General features: G+C 37.3%; 1 protein-coding gene across 4 annotated transcripts in view; it reads right to left on the reverse strand.

The window, feature by feature from the left end:
• Positions 1–1013: 1013 nt before the first annotated feature.
• The window catches only part of elfn1a (extracellular leucine-rich repeat and fibronectin type III domain containing 1a), a 74383-nt gene continuing 49712 nt past the window's right edge, over positions 1014–25684 (reverse strand). For 2 of the 4 annotated variants that reach the window (XM_085156597.1, XM_085156596.1), the window contains exons 2-3: positions 25033–25113; positions 1014–4472 (exon numbers count right to left, since the gene is read on the reverse strand). In XM_085156597.1, coding sequence (XP_085012723.1) covers positions 1767–4136 — 2370 coding nt within the window. In that variant the 5' untranslated portion in view covers positions 4137–4472; positions 25033–25113 and the 3' untranslated portion in view covers positions 1014–1766. Of the gene's footprint in view, positions 4473–24053; positions 25114–25684 lie in introns of those variants that run through there. The other 2 variants (XM_085156598.1, XR_014873675.1) reach the window with 2 other exon arrangements.

Genomic DNA, 25684 nt, shown 5'->3' on the forward strand with positions numbered 1-25684 from the left:
TTTTGCAAGAACAAAAAATACATTGGACGAGTGAACACTTGCAAAGAGATAAATGAAAATAAAACTGCCTCTACTTGGATAAGCAGTTTTCCTTGTTTCCTTAAATTGACAGCGATGAGAACACTTTGAAATCACGGACTATAGAGTAAATGATGTAAAATGTTACCACAAATTCTTTAATAAACCCAAATCCTACATTGAAGATACATTACATCATTGCCCTTCTTCAAAATGAGCAAGAGAGAAGCAACTAATTATTGATAAATATGTGATAAATCATCATGAGCCTGTTTGGAATGATTTATATAAACAACTTAGAAAGAAAAAAGTGTTAAGTATTATATGTATTTAAAAAAACCTCAAAATATACAAATTCACAGCCAGTAAGTCAGAGGATTCAGTTTCACATTCTCAAATTTCACTCTAGCTGTTGATATTTGCCTGGTATGAAGCTTTCATAATATACAAAAAGATTTAATAGCCTAGCAGATAAAAAATAAAATGAAACCTCTCAGCAAGCAACACGGCCCATCTGAAAAACCAACTACTTTCCTCCATTTATTGGATCAGACATTATGCAATATAATACACTGGAAGAAATATTGAAGCAAAGGAAAAACAAAAACACCGTAGTTTATAACATTAAATAAATATTTCCTTGAAAATATACATAAAAAGCTGCCATAGACAGATCAAAATACATATCTGTTACATTCATCCATCGGGCTCTCCTGCAGGACACAACATCTGTCCATGTACCTAAATGACAGGTGACAAAGTATAGCCGTCTTCCCTTTGAAATATTAGTGATTAATAGTAGGCTTGCACACCACATCCTGTGTGTAGATATTGTGATTTCCCAATGTTTCTCATTTGAAGAAGTAACTGATAAGACAGAAAAAGCAAAATCTTCATGGACCGACTGCATGTATGATCCCCAGGCCATGCAGAAATATTGTAAACATTTCAGCCTTTTTTTTTTTTTTACTTTGGTACTAAAGTTACAAATGGTGGTTCGTGAAACTAAGAGAACATCACTAAAGTATGACATATACTGCACTTTTGAAGTCTTTCAAGATACTAAGTGATTCAGGGTACTTAATCCATTTGAATCATGTAAAAGATGTAAAAGCCTTCATAGAAACAAAACAAAACAAACAAAAACAGAAATCAGGCATTGATAATGATAAAATGATAAATGATCTCATGGTTTTAAAGTGGGGCTTGCGGTTTTTTATAGACAAGATCACCTAAATGATCAGTGCTCCATTTGTTAAACCTGATTCATCCACTAACACTTTTCCATTTACACAGAAAACACTGCAAATATAGAAAGTCAAATCTGTACATAGTTTTGAATTAAATATATGCAAGGAAGGAAGAAAAAAAGTTCAAATTGAGGGTCTGAACAGTTCTTCAAAAAATACTGAGGTTTCAGTAGACATATCTTCATATAATAGTTTCATATTACACAACAGCAAATCCACTGTCACAGGACTTGGCCATGCGATACCCAAAAAACCTATTATCCATTTTAACATATATATTATTTATTTGCAATATAATTTTTCCCGTGAATGCTTTACATAATAAGACAAATTGAAAGAATCTTAACCCCATTTTCTTCACAGTTGAAAGAGAATGTGGTACGTGTGAGTGAGAAGTTAATTCTTTTATGGAAGTATCCACTGATTCAGTTGTCAGATGAGGTGGTTGTGTCATTTCTGCAATGTGTAGTCCACTAAAAAAAACAAAAACTAGATAGGTTACGATTTTTGTTGGGATGATACGCCTTTCCAGTAGTCTAAAATATCATGGAGGTCCTCATCCTTTGCAAACTGGACTTTCTTACGCAGTGCATGCCCTGCGGCCATGTACTCCTCATCTTTATGCCGTTTCCGGTGGAGTTTGAAACGCTCCCAGATGCTATGTGAAGGTTTGCAGTAGTATTCGGGACTGGAGGAATAGCTTAGATTGTGGTACTGAGAGGACATCTGCGAATATGTTAAGTCTCTGGAGCGGGAGTGAGTAAGAGGCTCCAACATGGAGGACTTGTGGCTGTCAGGTCCTTCGAGCTCCTCTATCTGAGCATCGGGATAGGAGTGTCGGTGGGCACTGTACTGACGGATCTTTTCTGCCTCGGCCCTCAGGATGGCAGCAGCAGGTGTTACAGTGAGGATGGTCTCTCCTGTTGGAGAAGTTTTCTCTATATACTTGGATTCAGAACGATAAGGCCTGGGGCTTCTCATGGGCCCTCCTGTAGCTGTACTGGGCCTCTTTGGAGAGACATCAGAAGACCGATGTCTCTGCAGAGAGTGGTGGTAGCTATCCTTATACACTGGAGACAGAAGGCCAGATTTATTCTGTGGGTGTTCTGATATTAGTACAAGCTGGGGCTCTGCAGTGGATACTGCTCCAGATTTCACTCCTTGAAAAGAGGTGGATTCTGACTTCAAAGCATCTATGCAGTTGTTTATTATCTGATTGACTTTATCCACCTCTTTTGCAATTGTGGAAATTTCTGCCACTGATCCCTGACTATTCCCAGCCATTCCCATATCACACTCCCGGCGGTCATGGTGATCCACACTTCGCACCTCCATGTAATTTCCTTTCATCATCTTAGGAGTATCACTTATCTCTTGAAATTTGTACTGCTCCATTTCACTTGCAGATGGTAAGTATGGCATACGTGCCATGCTCTCTCCTGCCAACAACTGCTTCTGCGACATTCGAGATATAGTCCCACCCTCAAGCTCTTGTCCATATTTAAGTTCCATTATGTTTTTCTTTAAACTTCCTGATTTTTTGTGCTTTTCATCTTGTTGCCGCTTTCTTCGCAAGCAATAGTACACAACTCCAAGAAATATAACCATGCTGAATAGGCAGCCCAAAATTGTCATAATGTAGTGAGTAGCAGTCGGTTTTTTCTCAATTACGTCCTTTCCATTTCGAGGGCCAGAGACTGTCAGACATGTGTGGTTGTGTCTAAGGGAATTGCGTATTGAAGCAACACAATATGTGTAGTTGGTGTGGGGTTTAAGGTTTTTTAATTCAATGTCTTCTTTTATATCTTTTAGGTTTTGAATGTCTGTGAAAAAACTGTTGTTATAAAGAACCAAGATGTACATCTTCTTATAGGGATGAGGAATCTGAACGGTGATGATAGCACCTGTGTGTGTTACTTGCTTCACTTTCATCAGAGGAGTTCCCTGAACATCATTTTCAGGTGTACTGATGGTAGTGTCTTCTGGTTCTGTGCCTGATGGACAGTCTTCCACTCCACAAAGCGTTGAGTCTGGTGGTAGTGTTGTTGACTCAATGGGCACAGTTATAAATGGTGTTACATATTCATCGGTGCACACTTTGGTAAGCATGTACAGTGCATTTCGATAGTTTGGATTGTTAGGAATCTGGCTCAGTAAGCTATAACCGGAAACCCCGGGTGGGGAGTCGCAAACCATTCGTTCATTTGTTCTGTTTGGGAAAACTGAGAGCCATTTGACAAAACCAAGTAATTCACATGAGCAGTTGAAGGGGTTTGTGTACAACTCACAGGTGGTGAGTTTAGTTAAACTGGCAAACGTAGACCCATCTAACTGCTGGATTCGGTTCATGGAGAGGTCAATATTCTCTAAGTTGGGGCATTCCCAAAAGGCATTAGGTGTCACAGTCTCAATCAGGTTTGCCTGGAGGTAGAGGTACTGCAGCTTTCCTAAACCCCTGAGGATCCCTTCTGTCAAGTTCCGCAACTTGTTGAAGCCCATTTGAAGGACTTGCAAGTTAAACTGAGCAGAAAAGGCCCCGTCTTCTATGTAGGAGATTTCATTCTTGGTCAGGTTCAGGTAGGTCAAGTTGGCAAAGCGGCTAAGGGCAGAATAGTGGATACTTTTGATTTTGTTTTCATTTAGACGAAGGTCCACAATGGTGCTGTTGATATGCTGTGGGATGGCCTCATAAGGTGGCTGGTTTTGACTACAAATTGCGAGCCATACAAAGCCCTTTTCACCCTCAATTAACCAGCAGTCTCCACTGACTCTGCCAATATGAGTCAAATATACAATGGCTACAGACCAAAACAAGGCACTCATCACCATGCCTAAGCTGCAGGCCATTGGTGCTTCTTTGAGAGTCATGTGCAGGGCCAAAAGAATCAAAGGGGTGTGATACCGCTGCAGTTTCAGTACAGCTGTTCAGCTAATCTCAGGGCCAGAGACAATCCTTTTATTTGCCTCCTCTTCATTGATAGATGTGTGATACTGGATGTTATCGCCATGTATCAATTAGAAAAATCTGCTTTCAGATTGAGGCTTGCCTGCAGTGAACTTGTGGCAACACTTAAAAGAGCATCCAGCACCTCAACTTGGCTTGTGCTTTTTTCCTTAGTGGGTACCATCATTAAATGGTCTCATGTTGTTGTTTCTGCCAGTTTCCTGCATCCTTAGCTTCTCTGGTGTGCATGGATGAATAACCTGTAAAATACAGAAAGGGACACACAGTTGACATTAAGTACACTTACTCAAGCCCTCCTTGTTTATTCCTCACCAATTATTTTGTACACCATTTAAGAAGTCTTTGCTGTTGCCTATGGCAGCCTGCTATTAAAGAAGACTGTTGACCAATTACCACTTGACAGGTTGGGGGAAGCAGTGTCCCTGTTTTCACACCATTAACCTGAGGCCTGTCAGATGCAACTGAGGGAGGCCAATGTTAAGAAGCTGCATTAAATCAATTATACAGTACCATGCAAAATGACAATTTGCATCATGTATTTAGTTTTTCTCTCTGAAAATCTTCATGAATAAATTAAAATCTTTCTGAGCGCTGGATTATGTTGGAGGAAAGAGGGAAATCATGTAGCAGGTGTGATTACCATAGTGTTAAAATTCAATTAAAATCTTTTGCGTGAGGGAATGGGAAAGTGAGCAGCAACTCTCACTTTTAATTCTGCAGGTTTTTTGTTTTTATACAGACTCGTCATTTTTCTTTGTAACATCTCTTTTGATTGCTGTTTTTACTCTTTGTACAGTTGATACTATTTCACTGTTGAAGACTTTATGGTAACATATCTCATTACAGAATTTGGGTTAAGATAACTTTATTCTGCTCTTAGATTTCTGAGATTTTACTGAACATTTTGAGTCATATTTTTTTTTAATAAAGTTAAAAATTCAAGTTTAAAAAAAGCACTTGATCCTATATTGTCATTGTACACAAATATCTAGTTGTTAGATAACATAGTAGTGCTGTTCCTCCAAAACCCCGACATATGGTAAACATACTGAGAGGGTTTTATAGCTTATATACACAACTTTTCAATGATAAAATATTAAAAAATACTTAAACACTGAGTGTATTATTTTCTCTTTGAAAATTTCATAGCTTTGGAATAAATTGTAGTAATACATTCAGTTCCATTCCAGAGCACAGTCATATTCTGTTACATCACAACTCAGTATTACAGTATCCATTACAGTGTTTAATTGCTCAAGGGTCGATTTCCTACTGCTAACAAAGAAATAAAAAAAATGTCTGCCGCGCAGGTATACAGTGGTGGGGAAAACCTCAATCACCTATAATAGCATGTCATTAAAACAATTTCCTGGATCAATTTTAACTTGCAGTGTGGCCATATTTGTACCTAATTGCTGTCTAAATGATGTTTTTGTGGAAACCAAATTTATTAACTGTTCTAATGTGAGAGAAAGGATTTCATCTGTCTACTTGTTAAAGCCAACTGTTTATGCATTTTAATCAGTCGAACCTATAATGGGCAATTTCTATATTAATTTGAACACAGTTAATTATGTAGTTACTAGCCTTTCTAATTATTTACGCCAAACTTCAATATCATTTTATTGTATAGCGTAGTTAACACAAATTATATTGTGAGAAAACTAACTGGACTTTAATTATGCAGATACTACAACCAAAATATAAACTACAAAAATCTTCTCAAGTGGGCTTATTGTGGGGAATTAGGGGTCACCTGGAGTGAGAATGTGCTTTTGTGTGTTAGAGGACATGGCTCTACACTCAAGTAGATGTGACAGTTTATGGCAGAAAGAATATACTTCAACTTGAAACCACACATGCCACTGTGGATTTAAAGACCATTCATGCTGTCATTTGACCTTTGTGTAGGTTTATCACATTACAGTCACACTATTTGTAGTTTTTCTTATCATACACTCTACGCTCAGGTGTGCCTCCAGAATTTCTTCTTTAAAAAAGATGAGGGCGACTAAAAGTCTTGGGGTGGCACACCAAAAAACACAATTTCCAGTTTTGGAAATGTCTGTCCGGGTGGCCTGTGCTCCTCCTGCCCTCCCCGATGGTGCTCCTGTCTACACTAAATAGTAATCCCTAATCTGTTGCCTTGTTGTCTTTTAATAGGATGAGCATCAATAACCATTTGTTATGAGGCAAATACTTTAGGTCATAATAATGGCAGGAGTGTAAATGATGGCTTACCATTCAGTTAGCGTACATCCTCATGTCTCAATTGAATAACTGTCTGCCTGTAATGACTTTTACTTGCTGCTAATTTGCTTTGTGAGTTAATTTGTGTGAATGTAAGTGTTGCCAAATTATGTTTAGTATATTTGTTTTTGTTTTGTCTTTCAAGGGAAGGAAAAGCTGTGATTTTGCTGTATGTAAGTATGTAAGTAAGTTGGAGTGGGTGATGGAGATTCATTTTTCCTGAGGACTGTGTGGTAGGGTTATGTAACATGGTGATAGATAAAGATGTGTTGTCTTGGGTCTGGTTAAGGTTAAGAAACGTCATTCATCCATCCATTTTCTTTACGCTTATCAAACTTAGAATTGTACAGGGGCTGCAGCCTATCCCAGCTGACTTTGAGTAAGTGGAAAGGCACACTCTGGACAGGTTGCCTGTCCATCACAGGAAGACAAGACAAGCACACACTCTCACATCCACAGCTATAGCCAAGTTAGAATCACCTATTAACCTAACATGGATGTCTGTGGGTGGAAACTGGACTACCAGGAGGAAACTGACACAAGTACAGGGAGAACACACAGATGTAACCAGACCTGGCCAAAACCTTCTTGTTCTCGTGAGTGTAGTACTGCACAGTGCCCATGGTTGAAATTCCACAATTGAAGCTCATATATTATAGAATGATTTTTCTGCATGTTTTCATGTGTTCCAGCTCTGAATTATTTCAAAAATTGAAAATACACAGCATACTGATAAACTGACATTGGACATTAGTACTGTTACCCAGGGCTTTGTATATTTAAAACTGATTTAAGTTGGTTTAGAACGGAGGTGTCAAACATAAGGCCTGGGGACTAGAATCAGCTTGGCATGGATTCCAATCCGGCCACTGGACAAGTTTGGAAAATGTGAATGGGGGCATACATTTTCTACAGGCCTCCTCCATGACCATTCATACTACACCAAAGTAATTAAGTAATTCATAAACAATTAAATGAAAGAAGCAAATGTTGTTGTTTTTTCACTATCTAATATAGATTTTTTTTTTTCAAAACAGGTCACAAAAAAAAAAACATTAAAAAAACAAAACAAAACAGTTTTCTGTGAATTAACAAAAAGTTCCTGCTTTATAATTACAACCCATTTGGCCAATGAGCTACCAAAACTAATTTTATAAATGTAATTTAGCAAATTTATTAAAAAACTGAAACATAATGTTGGAAATGTGTTTATTTTTATTTTTATTTGATTTTTATTTTATATTAATATATCCAAGGGAATAAAAGTGTGATTAAACTTTACAGTGAGAGAAGGTTTCAAAGTTGTGGCCAACTTATGATCAAAGTGGGCAGCATGTTGCCCAGACAATAAAATGGCTTTGATGTCTGCGGCCTAGAGGATGAGATTATATGTAATTTTAAATATACACATTAGCCTGTTTTTCCTTTTATAGTTGATAAAATCGCCAGGTACAAAGCTCGTATGTTTTCATTGTCAGTTCAGCATTTCCACAACATTATCGCTTGACCAAACGTGGTAGATAGATGCAGAGCACAGCAAGATGTTTACTGTATATATGGAAACAGGGCTTTGAATTACCTCTCATAATATTTTGTTTAGTGTCAGGCAGTTTGAGGATTTTATGCTGTTTCACAATTGAGTTCTATTTATTGATCTTCTAAGTTATGTCCGCAAATCTGTCCTTATAATCACTTAAAAGCAAAGGGCCCAAATTTTATTCAAAAATGCATCAAAAGACATCGTTTTGCAACACAAATGAAGGGCAATTTAGGTGCAGAGAAACCATTTTCAATTACAGTTCTCCTTGGTTCACACAGTACTAAGCAATTATCTGCAATGAGGCTAAGATAATCAAGTAAAAGCACTACTCAGCTATTCAAGTGCAGATAAAGAGCAGAAATAAATGCTGTGGTGGAGGACACTGGAACAGAATGCCAAAGGCTGCTATTACAAAACCACCTTCATGATGACAAAAGAGCAGTGGCAGAGGAGCATTGAAGAAAAGAACACTCTGAAAACCCCTGGAAGGAAAGAGGTTCCAAATCAAATGTTCCATGAAATGAATATGAAAAATACAGCTCTGCAGAATATCTGGTGATTTTCTAAGGAAAGGCTGTATTTTTATTCCTCGATCCACTATGGCAGACATGGAGCTCATCTGATCTAGGAACCAACTTGGGACATACAGACTCTTGGTCAGGACTGCTAGGTGAATGCACTGGGTATTATTTGGTAGGATTTTCTAGCATGCTTGGTTAACAGTGCAGCCATTGGTAATTTTCTCCTACTTCATGGCCTTTTCCTAAAAATGGCCAGGTTTTTTCATGCATCAACCTAACCAAAGAGTGGGTAAAAAAGAAAGTGGATATTAAAAAGAAAGAAAGAAAGAAAGAAACCAAGGTATAAAAACAAGCCCTCCCACACAGGGCATAAGCTTCTGTCACCTAGTTGACATCTGTGCGATTTTATGCCAACGTTATCATACCTGCCACCTCATGGGGACTTTTTGGGTCTTTGCTTTCTCTGCCCAGGGTGTCAAGAAAGCAGCACCGAAGGGCATGTCGTATATATCTCAGAGATGCCAATGGCTTTGTCAAAAATTGTGATATTTGATACCCTGAGAATTAGACCAAGCTTGACCTAAACTGGCTCACAGCATGGCATTGGTGTTAGATTATTTTAGACTCTAAATTGAAGTTTAGCTTTAAGTTTCCTTTAGAATGCATTACTTGTGTTTTGTTTATCCGCCATGACTCAATTAGACGAGCCTCCAAATGAGTCACTGCCTCACCACTGAAACCAGTGCACAAATTAGAGCCATGCTTGTTCCCCTTGTAAGGGTAAACACAACCATGGCCTTATACTGATAGTTAATACTGCAACTTTTAGTTAATAAAACATGGATTTTACATTTAAATATTGCATAATATTTTACTTATTTGTATCCCAATGTATCCAAAACATATGGCAATAAAATCAAAGCCTGAGGTGTCGAGTTGTTAAGGGATAAACAAAGCAAGCTACATTAAAATTAATTTTTTGAGCTTTAGTTTCATGCAAATCACTCCGTACTGTATATTCAGATCTCCAAATGGGCCTACAGCAGTGTACATTGCTTTGTGAGTGCTTAGGTCTATTTGCCACCACAGACCCGCTTTCCATAATGGCAGCAATCTGTATGGTCCAGTGCTAGCCCTGAGTGCAGCAGGCCAGAACACCCAAGGCATCAGAGCTGAGTATATTCCCCTATCAGACACAGGCAGCCATTCCACAGTCTCTTTTCCATTTAGGCTTTATGCACTGGGTAATGAAAGCTTTTCTTTTTATTTTCCTCTTCTGTGGATAACCTATTGAAACCCTGCTTTTGAAGAATGATTCAAACACAGCTTTTAAATTTCTGTTCCAGTTGCTCGCTGCATCCTCACTTCTACTCTGTAAATGTTGGCTCCTTTTTCATGAAAAAGGTTACAAAATATGACAATACAAAAGCTGCTGTACATATAGACAGATGGGGACCTAGCCTGTGATTTTTGGTGGCCTATAAAACAACTAAATCTAAGAAAAGGAATGTGTCTGTAAAGTTATCCAGGTAGATGCCGCAACAGGTAAAATGTTGAGAGGATTGAAGTAGCTGTAGCTGCAATGGCACTCTAGCTGGACTCTTTAGACTCTGTGAGAGTTGTCCTCTCTAACATTGAGCCTAAGCAGTGCTTCTCTTCCACAAGAGTCAGTGCTTCAAGGCAAACTTTGACAAAAGTGTCTGAAAGTCACATGGACAAAACAATTCTTGAAAATAGTTCACCACTCTTCCCACAAACATTTTATTGTATGCAAAGCCACAAACACCTCACCACCCACTCTATCTCTATCTCAGGCTATCTCTGTCTGTCAGTCCCCTTCTGTTTGCCGCTGTGTCTGTCTAAACAATTTCCTTCTGCATGCTAAACAAACATTTCTCTTTTTATTGTCCAGATTTCTACAAAAGTATGCTATCAAATTATCTGGTTTTAGAGTTTGTGGGCCCCACTTGTTCTTGTTTCGCCTTTTATTTCCTATTTGGTCTTTGTCATGGTGAAGGTGCCCCAGTCTCGGAGGGCCCTCCTCATCCATACCAATGATTGCCTTTTATTTGATGTTATTCAAAATGCAGGGACCATCTTGGTGGGACTGAAAAACGTGGCACCGGGAAACCACAAGTGCAAAATCAATTGAATTAAAATGGAACTACTTCTCTTGGGGAAGGGAACCATTACATTTTACTGGGCTTTTGAATTGCTTAGACGCAGTGAGAGCATATATATTTTAGGTTATATGAGAGGATATTTAACTTATACATTGATTACTTTGAGATTATTGCCTGGAAAAAAGAGCTGATATTTCTGCCTTTGTTGAGTACTGTTAAAAGCTCCATATGACCTCCTTTGGTGGTAAAAAAAAAAGATAATGTGAAAAAATTCCATGTTTGATAAGCAAACTGAACTGATACAGCACTGTAGCTGGTCCAAGATAATAAAAGATCATCAGGAGTTTAGCAACCAAACTAGGTACATCTAAAGGCTCCAGTGTACCCATTGCAATGGTTGCATTGCAATGACCTCTGTAACCTCATCTCAGTCACTTATATTAAATGCAGGAATCTATCAATAGATAGATAATATATATCTACAGTGGTCCCTTGTTTATCGCGGGGGTTTACATTCTAAAAATAACCCGCTATATGTGAAATCCATGAAGTAGCCAACTTTAATTTTTACAATTATTATAGATGTTTTAAGGCACAGGTGTCGAACTCCAGGCCTCGAGGGCCGGTGTCCTGCAGGTTTTAGACACCGGCCCTCGAGGCTGGGCCGTGTGATGTCCTTGATCCATCACAGCTGATTTAAATGGCTAAATTACCTCCTCAACATCTCTTGAAGTTCTCCAGAGGACTGGTAATGAACTAATCATGTGATTCAGGTGTGTTGACCCAGGCTGATATCTAAAACCTGCAGGACACCGGCCCTCGAGGCCTGGAGTTTGACACCCCTGTTTTAAGGATGTAAAACCCCTCACTACACTCTTTATACACTTTTCTCAGAGAAGCACGAACACTTTCACACTTTTCTCTCTTGTTTAAACACTGTCAGAGTTCAAACCTTTGTAGAAAAATAATTCCAATATTATAGAATCAAAGGCACCCGCGGTTGCTTTTGAGGGTGCAAAACGTTACACTGCTAGTGATCGATGATTTATGAGCACATTGACACAATGCACTTTAAGAAAAAAAGCATGCAAAATTGCACCCCAAATAATCGCGAAACAGCGAGACCGCGAAAGGTGAACCGCGTTATAGCGAGGGACCACTGTATATATATTATGACATCATTGCCTGGCAATTACATTTTTCTTTTACATGCACAAAAAGGCCAAACAATATTTATCTGTAGCACTACTAGTATGTACTGGTAAGAGTTATACAGTACGAAAATAAGTAATTTAAGAAGAGTAGATGTGTTTTCTGTTTGACCTCCCTGGTTAATTGAGATTTTTTAAATCACATAGTGTACATTAGATGTATTGGGATTACATGTGGATATTATCAGTGTTGGAGTGTTGTTTCAGACTCATCTGAATAGCTCTAACAATACCATACATGTTTTATATTTAATAGGGACAATTTTGATGATCACAATCACAAATGCACCTTCACTTTAGGCAATCAGAATGGCAGTTCTGGAAGGGGAGACCGATGTATCTATGTACCCATCAATCTGGAAACCTACTGGCTAGGCAGCAGTAAAACTATTCTGTTATCTTGGTAGGAACTTTGACTCTTTGCCAGTCATTATTTAAGTGATGAATATAAAGCTAAATCTTCGTCACACCAGTGGTTTCCAGACTGCATTTACTCTTTCGCTCAAACATCACTGTTAAATACTACTTGAACTGCAATAAGATTAAAAATGGAAACCAGAAAGCTGCTTTTAATTAAAATGTTGTCTTTTCCTACATATCCTGAATATTTATATGCAGATATCTGTTTACAGAAAACATATTTATATATGCATGTGCTCAGTTTAGATTGTTTGAGGTATAGCAAGGTTGCCATGGGTAGAAACATCGGTATCCTGCATTGTGTTCTGCACTATTATTTCTAAATGTAGCGTGTGGACATTTTAGATTTAGTTTCTCCTCATGCATGTGTTGAAACTTAAACTGAAATATAGTAAAAATTGTATTACTTCCATTGATTAAGCTAGAATGACAACTATAAAAACTAAGACTATTCTAATAGATATTTAAAATTCAGTTCAATTACATTCTGTTTTATTTATGTGCACAAAATCACAACAACAGTTTCCTCAAGGTGCTTTATATTGTAAGGTCATAACCTTATAATAATAAAAAGAAAAAAGCTTACTGTCCCATAGTGAAAGTGGAAAAAAATAATGTAAAAATGAAAAAAAGAGATTTAAATAAAAACCAAGAAGAAGAAAGAGGAAAACAAGCCAGAAAAAGCTGGATGAACACAATTCATGTCTCCTGTCTTAGCATCCTAGAATTGTTTATGTTTTCCTGAAATTAAGTCAGACATAAAATCTTATAGCTGCCAATTAGTACTGGCCCCTGCTAATTAGCTCCAAATTAGCATTGGAATAATTAGTATTGCAGAAGTACTGGTTGATTTCAATTAATGCTGATGATACATTAGTGGTAAATGTCAAATAACATATCCTTTTTGGTTAATTAAAGCCTCAAATGCAAAGGTTGGGCTTATACACACATTCACAGGCATCCTGAATTTTAACTGCCTCTTGGTCTATTCAAAAGTTACATTCAGCTCTCTTCCTACTTGGTATTCCACACAGGTGTCATACTTTGTAAAACTTTAAATGACTTACTGCCCTGCCATCTCTTGTAAATTCCCAATATCTCACTCTATTGTTCTTCAGTGTATCAAGAGTCCTTCAGCAGGCTCATGACCTAGTACGATTCAAGCTGAGACGAGAGCAAAAAATCTCATTACAAACTAAAAGCTCCACTTTGGGTGACACCTCTTATAAAGATGATAAGCCACGGAGAATGGCATGGAATCACACTGTGTTGATGGAAACAGATGCATCAGTGAAACCCTGGAGGAGAATTAAAGCAGCCTAGGACAACAGTTGGCAGAAAACACAAAAGCAGAAACTGTATCCTGTCCAACTATCCTCAGCATCTTGAAGTGCTGTGATCTCTGTGCAGCAGAATAAAAAATTCCATCCTGTAATAAAACCATAACAGGTCAGCTCTACAGAACGCATGCTGAACAGAGGAAAAGCAACTCGACTATAGAGAGCATTTATCAAACGGACAGGAGAGAAGTAGAGTTTAATTTAATTCTGTGTTTGAGAGTAAGATACAACTTGGAATAACACCTAAAGGTTTAAATGCAATTTTCCAGGCCATCAACTGACCATCAACTTGCCACGTTATTCTGCCCTCCAAGCCAAAGCATCTGTCAGCAATGTCTCTAGCTGCTGACTCATGACGTATTGAACTAAAGTAGGAGCTCCTGTGCAGTTCTGAGCATGACACAAAGTTATGGAAAATTTACAATCTATGAGGATTCAATTTACCTGCTTTTTGTTAACGTCTTTATAGTTTTAACGTTTACAGAAATGATAAAGTTCACATATGCTGACAAAATCTGACAGATAAGACGGCAGTTCTTATCTTTGTCAATTGCCTTGCCATGCTCAGCAGAGGTTTCCCCACCAATTAACCTTCAGGAAGAGACAGTAGCTAATTCAATTATACTGGACTGCGGCGCCGTGTTTCTGAGTGACAGCTCAACCTGCCTTGGTGCTCTGATTGACAAGTTGTGAACCAGAGCAGTCATTCCCTGTGCTGAATGTTTATATCTGTGTGACCCAGTGGGCTACCTGACACATTTAGGAAGAGGACATTATCACTTTCAGATTAGCTCCATAAAGACAACGCAAGACGAGTTTGACGACAATAATCTAGATAGTGGGAAGTTAGTTTTGGTATCAGGAAACTATAACAAATTTACCTTCTTCAGCAAATTTGACTTTTCAACAGCAAATATTCAATCACTCAGCTGATGCTTTGAGGCCTGTGCCCAAATGTAATATTCCCTTCATGGCTGTTGCACTTAAGCATCTGGTGCTGAGTGACAGCCAGTAGGAGCATCAGAAGGAACAGATTTATTGAGAACATGTTGTAATCTGTTATGCAAATGAACTGTGTAGTTAGTGGTCAGAAAGATAAAGTGATTATTACTTGATATGATTGAAATCACGACTACATAGTCACTCATGATCATTTCTTTCTGCAGAACACAAAAGTCCATTACGAATGGACAAGGTGGTAAGAAACAAAATCAATTGGTGGTAGCAAGGATGCAAGCAAAATGTAACTTTTGTAGGCACTGAAACATCTGCGATGAGTGCAGAAATGAAAAGAAACACCAGGGTGGCAAATGGAAACAACCACCTTGTGTGATCGCTACGCTAAGAAATAAAACGATCCCTGCCTTGAAAGGAAAGTTATTGTTTCTGACAGGACAAACTCTCTCAGGCTCAACAAGGGGCAGAGGATGTAATGCTGAGCTTGTGCTCTGCTATCAAAGGAGTGAAAGGCATTTTGGTCCACCACAGAAAACACGGGTGCAGACTGGAGGGAGATTGCAACAAGAGATGACAGCTACACTGCTGGGAGGACTTTTATCCCTGTTAGTATGCAGGATGCAATGGATAAATCCACAGAGAGCAAACATACATTTTGGAGGATAAACAAATAAATGCTCTAATGATAGTGTCGCACAATTTGCATTTTTACTGTTGATGTCCATTTGAATTAACTTGCACATGCATAATGAGGAGGACTTGCTTTGCTATATTTTGAACTTTTTCTTCATGAGGTTATAATATTTTAAGTTATAAGTAAAAAATAGAGGTTAAAAACACTGCGTGTTGTGATGTAATGTGAGTGAGCCTCCTGTGTGATAGGCATTAAGGTAGATCTCGGTCTAGTTAGAGAGGCACTGCAGTCAGGTTTTTAACACCAGCCTCAGTCACCACTATAGATAATACAAATGTTCCAAATTAAAATAAATGCCTCTTGCAGACTCTCCTCATGTGTGTTGTATTTTGCATACTTCTTTTAAAGTACTTATACAGAGGTGTGCAGTCACCAAATGTCATCTGTGTCATAACCTACTAAGGGTAAGAGACAGAGGCAATTATCATTCAGCAGAGTCGAAAGGTCACATGACAAGTCACATTACACAGTGGACATAGACAGATGGTTTTGTGATGTGATTAATCCTTTCACCAATGCAGGCACTCTGCTTTTATGGTGCTCTGTTGAAGTGATTGCTTTTAGTCATGATCATAGACTTTAAGCTGTCAAACTGTCAAATAAATATGCTTTTTTTTCAAGATCCAAGTACGGCAGGAGCCTTGTAACATTAAAGCAAAGCTGAAGGTCTAGATCCCACTTTGCAACCTTTATTAGTACATAAGGACTAGTGTTTCCTTGCTATGTATTTATTTTTTGTTTGGTCAGTCAGAAATTACGCTTTACTGGATGGAAGAAATCTGACAATGCGATGCCTCAGGAGAAAGAAGTGTGCTCATGGTCACCTGATGCATCACTTCAAGAGCTGGGAGAGTGAGCATTCTTCCACTGATGAGCTGCTTTTTGGTTACCAGGTCATGTCTGGAGAACAACCTCCCATCAGTGTTGATATCAAAATTGAAATCAGATTAATCTGTCATAGAAACTGAAGTTTGTGTTTCACTGTGTCAGTCACTGTCACTGTGAACAACAACTACAAGCAAGTCACCAGATCCACGGAGCTATCTAAAAACACTGGTCAGGCTAGAAAGCTAACAGTCCTTCTAAGGACCCAGACTTAATGGGGACAGCAGCCAAATGTATTGAGTGTACAGTCTGCACTTTTCTACAGTTGGAAATTTTTAAGAACCACTTACAGTGATGATAAATACCAATAAAATATTAAAAGTACAACAACTGTTCCTTTTCATATTAATAAAGATATATCTAGTTGTTTGTAAAACAACTAGATATATGACCTGTTCTATTTCCCAGGGTATCGCTAAATGCAGTTTTGCCAAAGCCAATGGTGTATCATATTTATGGGTTACTTGGTGGATGCTACAGAATCCACCTGATTGTGAGAACAGTCTGTCAGTTCTCCTTTCAATATGCAGCATTGCTTTTCAAAGGGGCATATTTTAATCCAAACCACTTTCCTTTTTGTAAACCTAACCAAGTAGTTTTTGGCATCAACACCTGAGCACCAAGTCAAAGTGTAAATAAAAACCAAATGAAAATTAAATGAATCACTGACTCAAATAAATTGTAAAACACAAAGGAGCAAACAGGATGCTGAAACAAAACAAATTTATTTCCATCTCTTTTAAAAAATGTGAAAAGAAGTGATGCTCTAGGAATTTTATAAAGCTAGATCCTCTCTGGACTGTTCAGCAAAAGTACTTGCCGAGTATAAAGCATAGTTGCAAATTTCTTAAAACATTAATTAAATACCAATGTAACAAGCATCATATTCCCGCTTTCTCCATTCAGTTACATCTCTTAAATCTGGGTTTCAAAAGCAGTGTACTCATTAACAAAAAACAGCTTCTTTGTGGCTTGCTTACAGTATGTTTTATCACTGAAATTTCCCGTACAGGCAGGGGGTTTTGTTTTCAGTTGACTCACTAAATGAGTGGCATGTAATAAGATGGAAGAACTGAGGTGTCATTATGGGAAAAGTCCCCTGTCATGCAGAGAAAGGTGCTGCAGCATTTCATCAGCGGTGTGGAAAAAAAATCATTAGGGAGTCTGTAATGAATGGCTGACAGCTGTCTGTCAAAACTGGGCTTCCATGTTTTAAATTCTATTCATTTTCTCCATGATTGCTTTTCTCATTGCCGAGTCACAGACTGGTTTCCTGTGCACATCTTTATTAACAAAATAGAGGGTTTAATTAAAATAATGGAAATGACAATATAAGAACAAGCACTGTGTTGATTGGCTTTATGGTTGACTTGTAAGTATGTTTGTCGGGACTGTCAACATTTTGGAATCATGCATTTGTTCCAGTTTGTTTTTGCTCTTTTATGGTGAATTTAATATAATGTTGTCTTTGGACAGTGTGAACGAGAAGCCTGCGGTTTGAATAAATATTTCCTTTGTTTCCATTTTGCTTCAGTGAGATTGTACATTTGCACTTTTTTATGTAACATCTGACAACATGCAGTTACGCTGCAGTATGCATGCTTCACTCAGATGCTAACCTGAAAGTAAAGCACTGTAGTGCTGCTCCAGAGAGAAAAACACCCCCAGACTTAAATATTCTCACCATCGTGGTTGCGGGTTGGTTTGATACATTGAATTATCATTATCTTTCTTGCTTGTCACCCCTTGGTTGCTGCCATAAATCTCAAACTTGGACTCATAAATAGGATTATTTTCCAGGCACACACTGTGAAATTCTTGTCTGTGTACTTGGCCTTGTTCCCCCCCTCAGAAGTAGCTTAGCAGCCAATATTGGTTCCTTTGAGACCACCACTACTTCTTTGCATGATTTTTCCTGATCATAGTCTCACATTCTACATTTTTCAAATTATCTATGCATGCTGAAGATGCTTAAAAAATCTCTTAACATTGCTCTTCTGAAGCTGTAGGCACTTTTAGTGGATTTGATTATTTTCGGGTGCAACTGACCCATTTGCTGCAAAGCATTTTGAAGTGAAACGACCCCTTTTCAAATTTTTCAAATTTTACTTTTGTTTTTAATTTTTTTAACATAAGTCTATATACAAAAGTAGTAGAAGGTGTACAGGATATTGGCTCATGTATATTTTTGATTTCAGTGGTGCAAATTCTAAAGCAATATTTCTAATAGATATAGCTCATCAACAAATTAATGAACTGAGGTATCATCAAGTGAGCGAAGTGATTACTAAAACTGCAGTACATTAAGGCTGATGACAGCCTGGGAAAGGCAAGCAGATGAGTTAATTTATGGGAAATGCACCAATAGAGAATTGCAACAGCACCACAGACGATGCAGCAGTTTGGGATTTTCTTTTATTCTGCTATAGCACTGTCATTCCCACCAGTAATGTTATCAAAGGCCTTTTTATCTTTCAAATATGGATGGTTCAGTCATATTCAGAGAATACAGCACGTTGCATCAGTCTTTCCTCAAAGACCATAATGATTTAAAGAGACTTTGGTCTCACACATGCTCGCTGCAGTATGTGTTACCAGCTTGATGTCCCGGCAACTAAGTAATCAATGACATCTACATAAACCAAAGCCATGTTTATGGTCAGTTGTACTTCTTTCCTCTAGGCATTGATCACAACATAGTGTACTCTGCCCATGCACATCACAGCCAACGTAAGGTTTAACAGGCCAAACTGATATCAATGCTTTGAGGAAATTACAAGAAGGGTTAAACTGCTTTGATAAGGAGGGAGCCCAATCATTGCCGACCATATGGATGTTTTATAATCACTTTATGTGACTAATTTAAGACTCCCTCAAGATCCATGTCTCTCACAAGCTAATCCATGATGCTCTTTACGGTAATCCATTCAAATAACTCTTCTCTTGCACTATCAATTAGGAATGCAGGTTAATGGAGGAGCTGGCACTATACAAGTTGATAGGGCTAGCTGTCTAGGTAGGACAGTGATCGAAGACTCGATATTCAGAATCCTGTATCAATTTTGATTTAGATTTTCACAATAGAACTAAATTTCCCTTGAATTTCAGAGAAATTACCATTAAAAGAGGTTGGTGCAGCTGTAAAACCTAAATCCTAAGGAAAAGGCAAAGGGGTTTAACAATCAATTTAAAAGAAAGATTATCCCTCAGTGTGATTTAGATGTTTCTTCCTTTCGTGCTCACTGCAAACCCAGCACAAATCAGTGAAGTAAAACCACATATGTCTCTACAGAATCAAGGAAATATGGGTGCCCTAAAACAATATTGCTCTAGACATTCTTTTCAAGAATAAAATAATTAAACTGGGAGTTTTGTGGTCCCTCTCCAGCTCTGAACTCACAGATCTGTCACTTGAAACTCAGCAGACCCACATCTTTTATTGACAGTGGTTAAAGCATAGCTGCACTCCTTTTTTTCAATGGCTGCCAAATTTGTTTTAGGATAGCAGTAAATAACAAGAGCAGATCAGCTTACCATGCTCTTTGCATAATATGGTTTAAAATTTATACCCTAGCAATGGGTAAAGAAGTAAAGAAAATAAATAAATCTCTTTAGCTGCACTTGAAAGGCAGCAAGGATTTAATCAAAGTCAGTCAATTGATCACTGCATGCTTGATGTCGGGATTTGATGTTTGTTGCCTGTTAAAACTGTTTATCCTTGTATGATTGACAAGAATGTATATAAAGGACAAAGGACACTTAAAGACCCGTTGCCTTTGAAATTCTGGTTTTGATTAAGATGACATAAATCCACTCCCATTTTGAAGACAAACAAACAAAAAAACTGTTTTAAGGAGTGCTTTACATAAAAAGTACTAGAGATGATTTCTTTGGTAGATAAAATATGAGAGTCACTATCCATTTAGGTGTTACCTCATACAATGAATGGCTTGTCAGCGGCACATCTAATTGATGACACAAAAACCAAGGAAAACATCTCTAACAATGAAGGAAGCTTTATTATTGATGACTCACTAATTTTCTACAGAGTCATTATTATTATTATTATTTGATCTACTTCATTTAAAGATTGCATAGTCTTGTTAATTAGGGTTTGACTTGTAGAGAGTTATTAGGTATACTTTGAAATGATTACAAATAACTAAAATATTTTCTCCATAGTGCCTGGATCACTTGTACCACAGCAGTTATTTATCAATCAGTACCAATCAGTATTTTTATTTTTGTATACATATATGTGTGTGTGTGTATTTTTATGCTAGTGTGACTTATGTTTTCCTTAAATATGTCATTTGAGCATTCTGCATTCAAACTCAAAGCAATCTATAAATAATGTTTGTTTACTATTATTATTATTATTATTTAAATGCTATTAAGAGGTCATAATTACATTAAGGCCATGTTGTTCAGAAAATGTCCTTTTCTCACCTATGAATACACCAAGAAGGCCAGTCATTCACATGTATTGTGCATGTATTTTTAATTGTGAAATTACCAATACATATAATTTTATTTTAGACACATTTTACTCATTTCATTTTTTTTCAACTACTCATTTCAATTTGTTTAGCTCTTAGATCCCTGACTCTACTCTTGTTTGGGGTAGGGGTCGAGGCTAGGGAGTCAGTATGATATACTAAAAGGAAACTGATGTGATATTAATACACATTTTCATAACAGATTGTTAAACACAGCCTTGTTTCAAGTCACTAAAAAAACATCAGCACTAATTGTTTTCTAACATGCTAACAGTAATGGATCAATTATGTCCCGAATGTACAGCTCAAAATGTAAATTAGTCATGAAAAGCAATGTATCTTTTCATGATACATGAGCGTGAATTTTTAAGTAATGTAGTTCAATAGGAAGCATAAATTGTATTAGAATTTCATATTTTGTCCTTTGAAAGCAGGCGAGTATGACTGAGAAACCAAAGTTTTAAAGACATTGTTGCATTGTTAACCCATATCCTGATCTTTTTTTAAGCCAGTAGTTTTTATGATTAAACCAAACCAAGTTTTTGTTATTTGACTACCTTTCATGAAAGAAATATTTAATATGTAATAATTAATTAATATGTATGTAATAATTAATTAATATGTATGTAATAATTAATTACATATTTTAAAAGAATGGAAATAAATGGAAAACTGGGACAGTAGTCCAGTAATGTAAGACTTTTAGAAAAATGTTATGCTACACCAGCAACCCATCCAGCCTCGTAATGTAGACTTTTTTTTGGCTTTTAAATATAGAAAATATTGATTTCATGTAAATAGACATTAATCATTGCGTACCAGACTAGGCTGATGAAAGGTTGTGTTCAGTGACACAAAAATATATGGAAATTTGCATTGTGGAATGTGAAAAAAATGTAAAATTCATAATTTTAAATAGTCTGAAGGACTGAATTAAATATCTAATGTACTTTATTTTTTTTAATCTGTTTACAGGCGTGTTACAAAATAGCTGGAACACCAACATTATTGCAACTTCTTACACAAGTTAGTACAAATTTAGCTGCCAATATGTAAGTGAACATGTTTACATATTGACTCAGTAGAGTTCATATTTCCGTCTATGCGATTTTTGTGTATTTTCACACAATTTTTGCACCAAATACAGTATGCTTTTGAGTTGGATGTAACAGTCTGTCAGAGCCTTTACGTTTATACAATACAACCACAGCAGTAAAGCATTATTACAGCACCTCATCTGCCCACCCTCATTGCAATGTCAGAGGAAAATTGTCACTGTGTGAACATGGCCCATAGGGCACTTCCCTCCTACTCTCTGTTACATGACAGACAAGCTGAGTAACTAGTGAGTCAGCTAAGTTGAAAGGTTCTGCGGGTTATGAAAATATATTGCAAGGAAGTGAGTCACTGATGATTCTGCATCTCTTTTGTGAAGGGCCACTTAATGAGTGCTAATTTTTCATTATTTTTCAGTTTTATCAGAGCAAGAAAGCATAAATAAATAAATGGGAATTATCATGGAAGACAAAATTATACCTTTAAAAAGGTCAGAAAAAGGTCAGAAACATATACTGTGATCTATTGGAGTAAGACTTTCTATTCAGTATAACATAAGTGAGGTTGCAAAAATGCTTCTCCAGTAGGAGAAGTTGTGATAAACAAAGTAAAAAAAAAAAAGAAAAAAAAAAGGTCCCAGTAGGGAAAAACCATAAGAGTATACAGTATGAGGTAAAACAACTCTAATCAATAGTGTGATACAGTATCACTGTTATCAGACTGTAGATATTTTCATTCCCATTTTTGTGATGATAAATTATTATCCACTGCAACAACCAGGCTGGTGTGTGTGTGTGTTTGTCTGGGTGTGTACTATAACAAAGGCTATTTCCAGTATTTTGGCAGGTGTTTGTATTTGCTGGTCTGTCTAGAGTCACTGAATATATTATTAAAAAACAGCAACATTGTGATAAGGTATTTTATTTAAATGAGTTCAAATATGGCTTTGTCCCATGAATATGAAGCAATGGGATGTAGAAAGTGGACGTTGAGGTATAAAAGGCCACTGACCATACTTCTTCAAGCCCCTGTCCATTTTAATGTATTTATTTTAATGCAGTGTTAATATAGGATACACTACTATGCAAAGGTTTTGAGCCACCCTTCACATCTGCAGATATACTTGAAACTATACAGCAAAACATAATTTGTGTACTTCTAACAAGCCTGAAAGTCAACATTCCCTATGATATCACGACCTTTATTATTCAGCACAGCCTAAACTCTCTTAAATAAGTTTCCTTGTAACTTCTTCAAGTATTCTTCAATAATAGTTCTACAGGCTGCTTGAAGGTCATTTCAAAGCTCTTCTTTGAAAGTTGTCTGACTTTTGTTCTGTTCTCTGTTAACATAATCCCACATTGCCTCAGTAATGTTGAAGTCCATACTGGGGATGTGAATCCATGAATTACAGTGTTCTATTATGTGTTTTTCTATTTTGTGTTTAACTACATTGGCAGTGTTCTTGGGATCATTGTCATGCTGATGCAGATGGTATTTCATGGTGGGTCAAAATATGATGGTACTTCTCTGGTCATAATTCAGTGAATTTTGACATGATCCCCAACACCACTGACTAAAATCCAGCACCAAACCCTGACAGAGCCTCTACCTCTACCTCTACCTCTAGACTTACAGCTTTAGACATTCACTGTTTTCACCTCACTTAAAAATAGAAAGAAATTGGCAACAAAGAAACTTGAATTGAAGTGGATCTAGTGTTTGACTTTGACACTTAAATAATGAGAATAAACTCTCATAAGATGCGAGAATATAATCAAAATGTTTATCAGAGGGAAATGATTTTTGGACACTCGAGCCTAAAATTAGCTGGTTATAAGCTGTAACCAGCTGTTGCTGTTGTTTAGCCTGCTCCCTTTTAACAGGAAGATCCCTCCACCAGAACCAAGCCAGGCAAAGGAGGTGCAGCCATCTGCCGCAACTGGTTTTGGGTGCACTGCACACCATGATTATATATGCCAGGTTTTCAGTTAATATGTCTTTGAAAATCAAATTGTTGGTGCAAAAATACTATTTTATGCCTTCCAGCCTGTTAAATTGTGTTAACATTTGTATTTTTTGTAGTTTGAGCTATGAACCAGTCATGTGCTTTTATGACATATATATATATATATATATATATATATATATATATATATATATATGTGTATGTATGTATATATGTATGTATGTATATATGTATGTATATATGTATGTATGTATATATATATGTATGTATGTATATATGTATATGTGTGTGTGTGTGTGTGTGTGTATATATATATGTGTGTGTATATATATATGTGTATATATGTATATATATGTATATATGTGTATATATATATACATATGTATGTATATATATATATATATATATATATATATATATATGTATGCTAGCAGGCAAGGCATACATGGAACGCCATAACCAAGTGGCCGGCATAGTGTACAGGAACATCTGTGACGAGTATAACCTGGAAGTCCCCAGGTCAAAATGGGAGATGCCACCAAGGGTGGTGGAGAATGACCGAGCTCAGATCCTGTGGGACTTCCAGATAGAGACGGACAAAATGGTGGTGGCTAACCAACCGGACATAGTGGTGGTAGACAGAAGAAGACGGCCGTAGTGATCGATGTAGCGGTTCCGAATGACAGCAATATCAGGAAGAAGGAACACGAGAAGCTGGAGAAATACCAAGGGCTTAGAGGAGAGCTCAAGAGGATGTGGAGGGTGAAAGTAACGGTGGTCCCCGTGGAGCACTAGGTGTGGTGACTCCCAAGCTAGGTGAGTGGCTCCAGCAGATCCCGGGAACAACATCGGAGATCTCTGTCCAGAAGAGCGCAGTCCTAGGAACAGCTAAGATACTGCGCAGGACCCTCAAGCTCCCAGGCTTTTGGTAGAGGACCCGAGCTTGAAGGATAAACCGCCCTCAGGGGCGAGCTGGGTGGTTTTTTTTAAAATATATATATATGTATATAGATAGACATATAGATATATAGATATAGCCAGAAAGGCAGAAAGAGTGAGAGTAATCAAGTAATTAATTTAATTACTTGATTAAAAGTAATTAATTTAATAATTAATTTTAAAAAAATTGCAATGGTGAAATGGTAAAAGAGTTGTCCACTCTCAGAATGACATGTCCTCTGAGTAGTTTGTCTTTGCTACTGTACTGTTCTTGTCATGCATATTGACCGGTGGATTAGCGATGGATTGCCTGTTATCCTCTTAGGAGGTGATTGCTCATGCAGCGCTCGAGTTGACTCAAGCTATGTGAGACTGTACCAAACACCTGCACTTACCACTGTAATCTAGGTTGAAATCCTCAGCGAGGGAAAGCATCCCTGGTGTCCTCCAGCAATACAGATGTCTGCAGATGTCCACTGAGGAACAATAATTGAAAGAGAATCATGTAAATATTTCAATTTCAACAAAGAGGTTCATAAAATTGATTTTTTTATGTCAGTATGTCAACCATTTAACCTTAAGTCAACATCTTAATAGAATCCATGGATACCATTCTCAATGAATCATGAATAAAACAAAACAAAACAAACAACAATAACACCCCCCCCCCCCCCCCCCCCCCCGCTTGTTCACCTTCATTTGGCTTATAGTCTCCAAAATGAATTCAGCTGCATGAATATATGTATTTTCTTTCGTCAAGAATTAGAACTACCTCATTAACCTTATCTAACAAGCAGAAGCTAATGAAATCCTCTGTTTCAGTTTCCGGTCTTGCCAAACTTAGACTCACTAATTAATCAAACATCACCCTCCACCCCCTCCCCCATCGTCTTAATGACTGCCTATAAAGCAAAACAGAATATTCTACACACATTGCCCAGGGGAAGGCTCCTTGTGCACAAATTCATGCATTTTTATTGGAAGTTAAAATAAAGAGAAAGAAAAGCTTTACACTCAAAAGAAAGCCACGCTTTGTATTCACTGCAA

Source organism: Neolamprologus multifasciatus, chromosome 4 (assembly GCF_963576455.1).
Source record: "Neolamprologus multifasciatus chromosome 4, fNeoMul1.2, whole genome shotgun sequence".
In the NCBI taxonomy this organism is placed as follows: Eukaryota; Metazoa; Chordata; class Actinopteri; order Cichliformes; family Cichlidae; genus Neolamprologus; species Neolamprologus multifasciatus.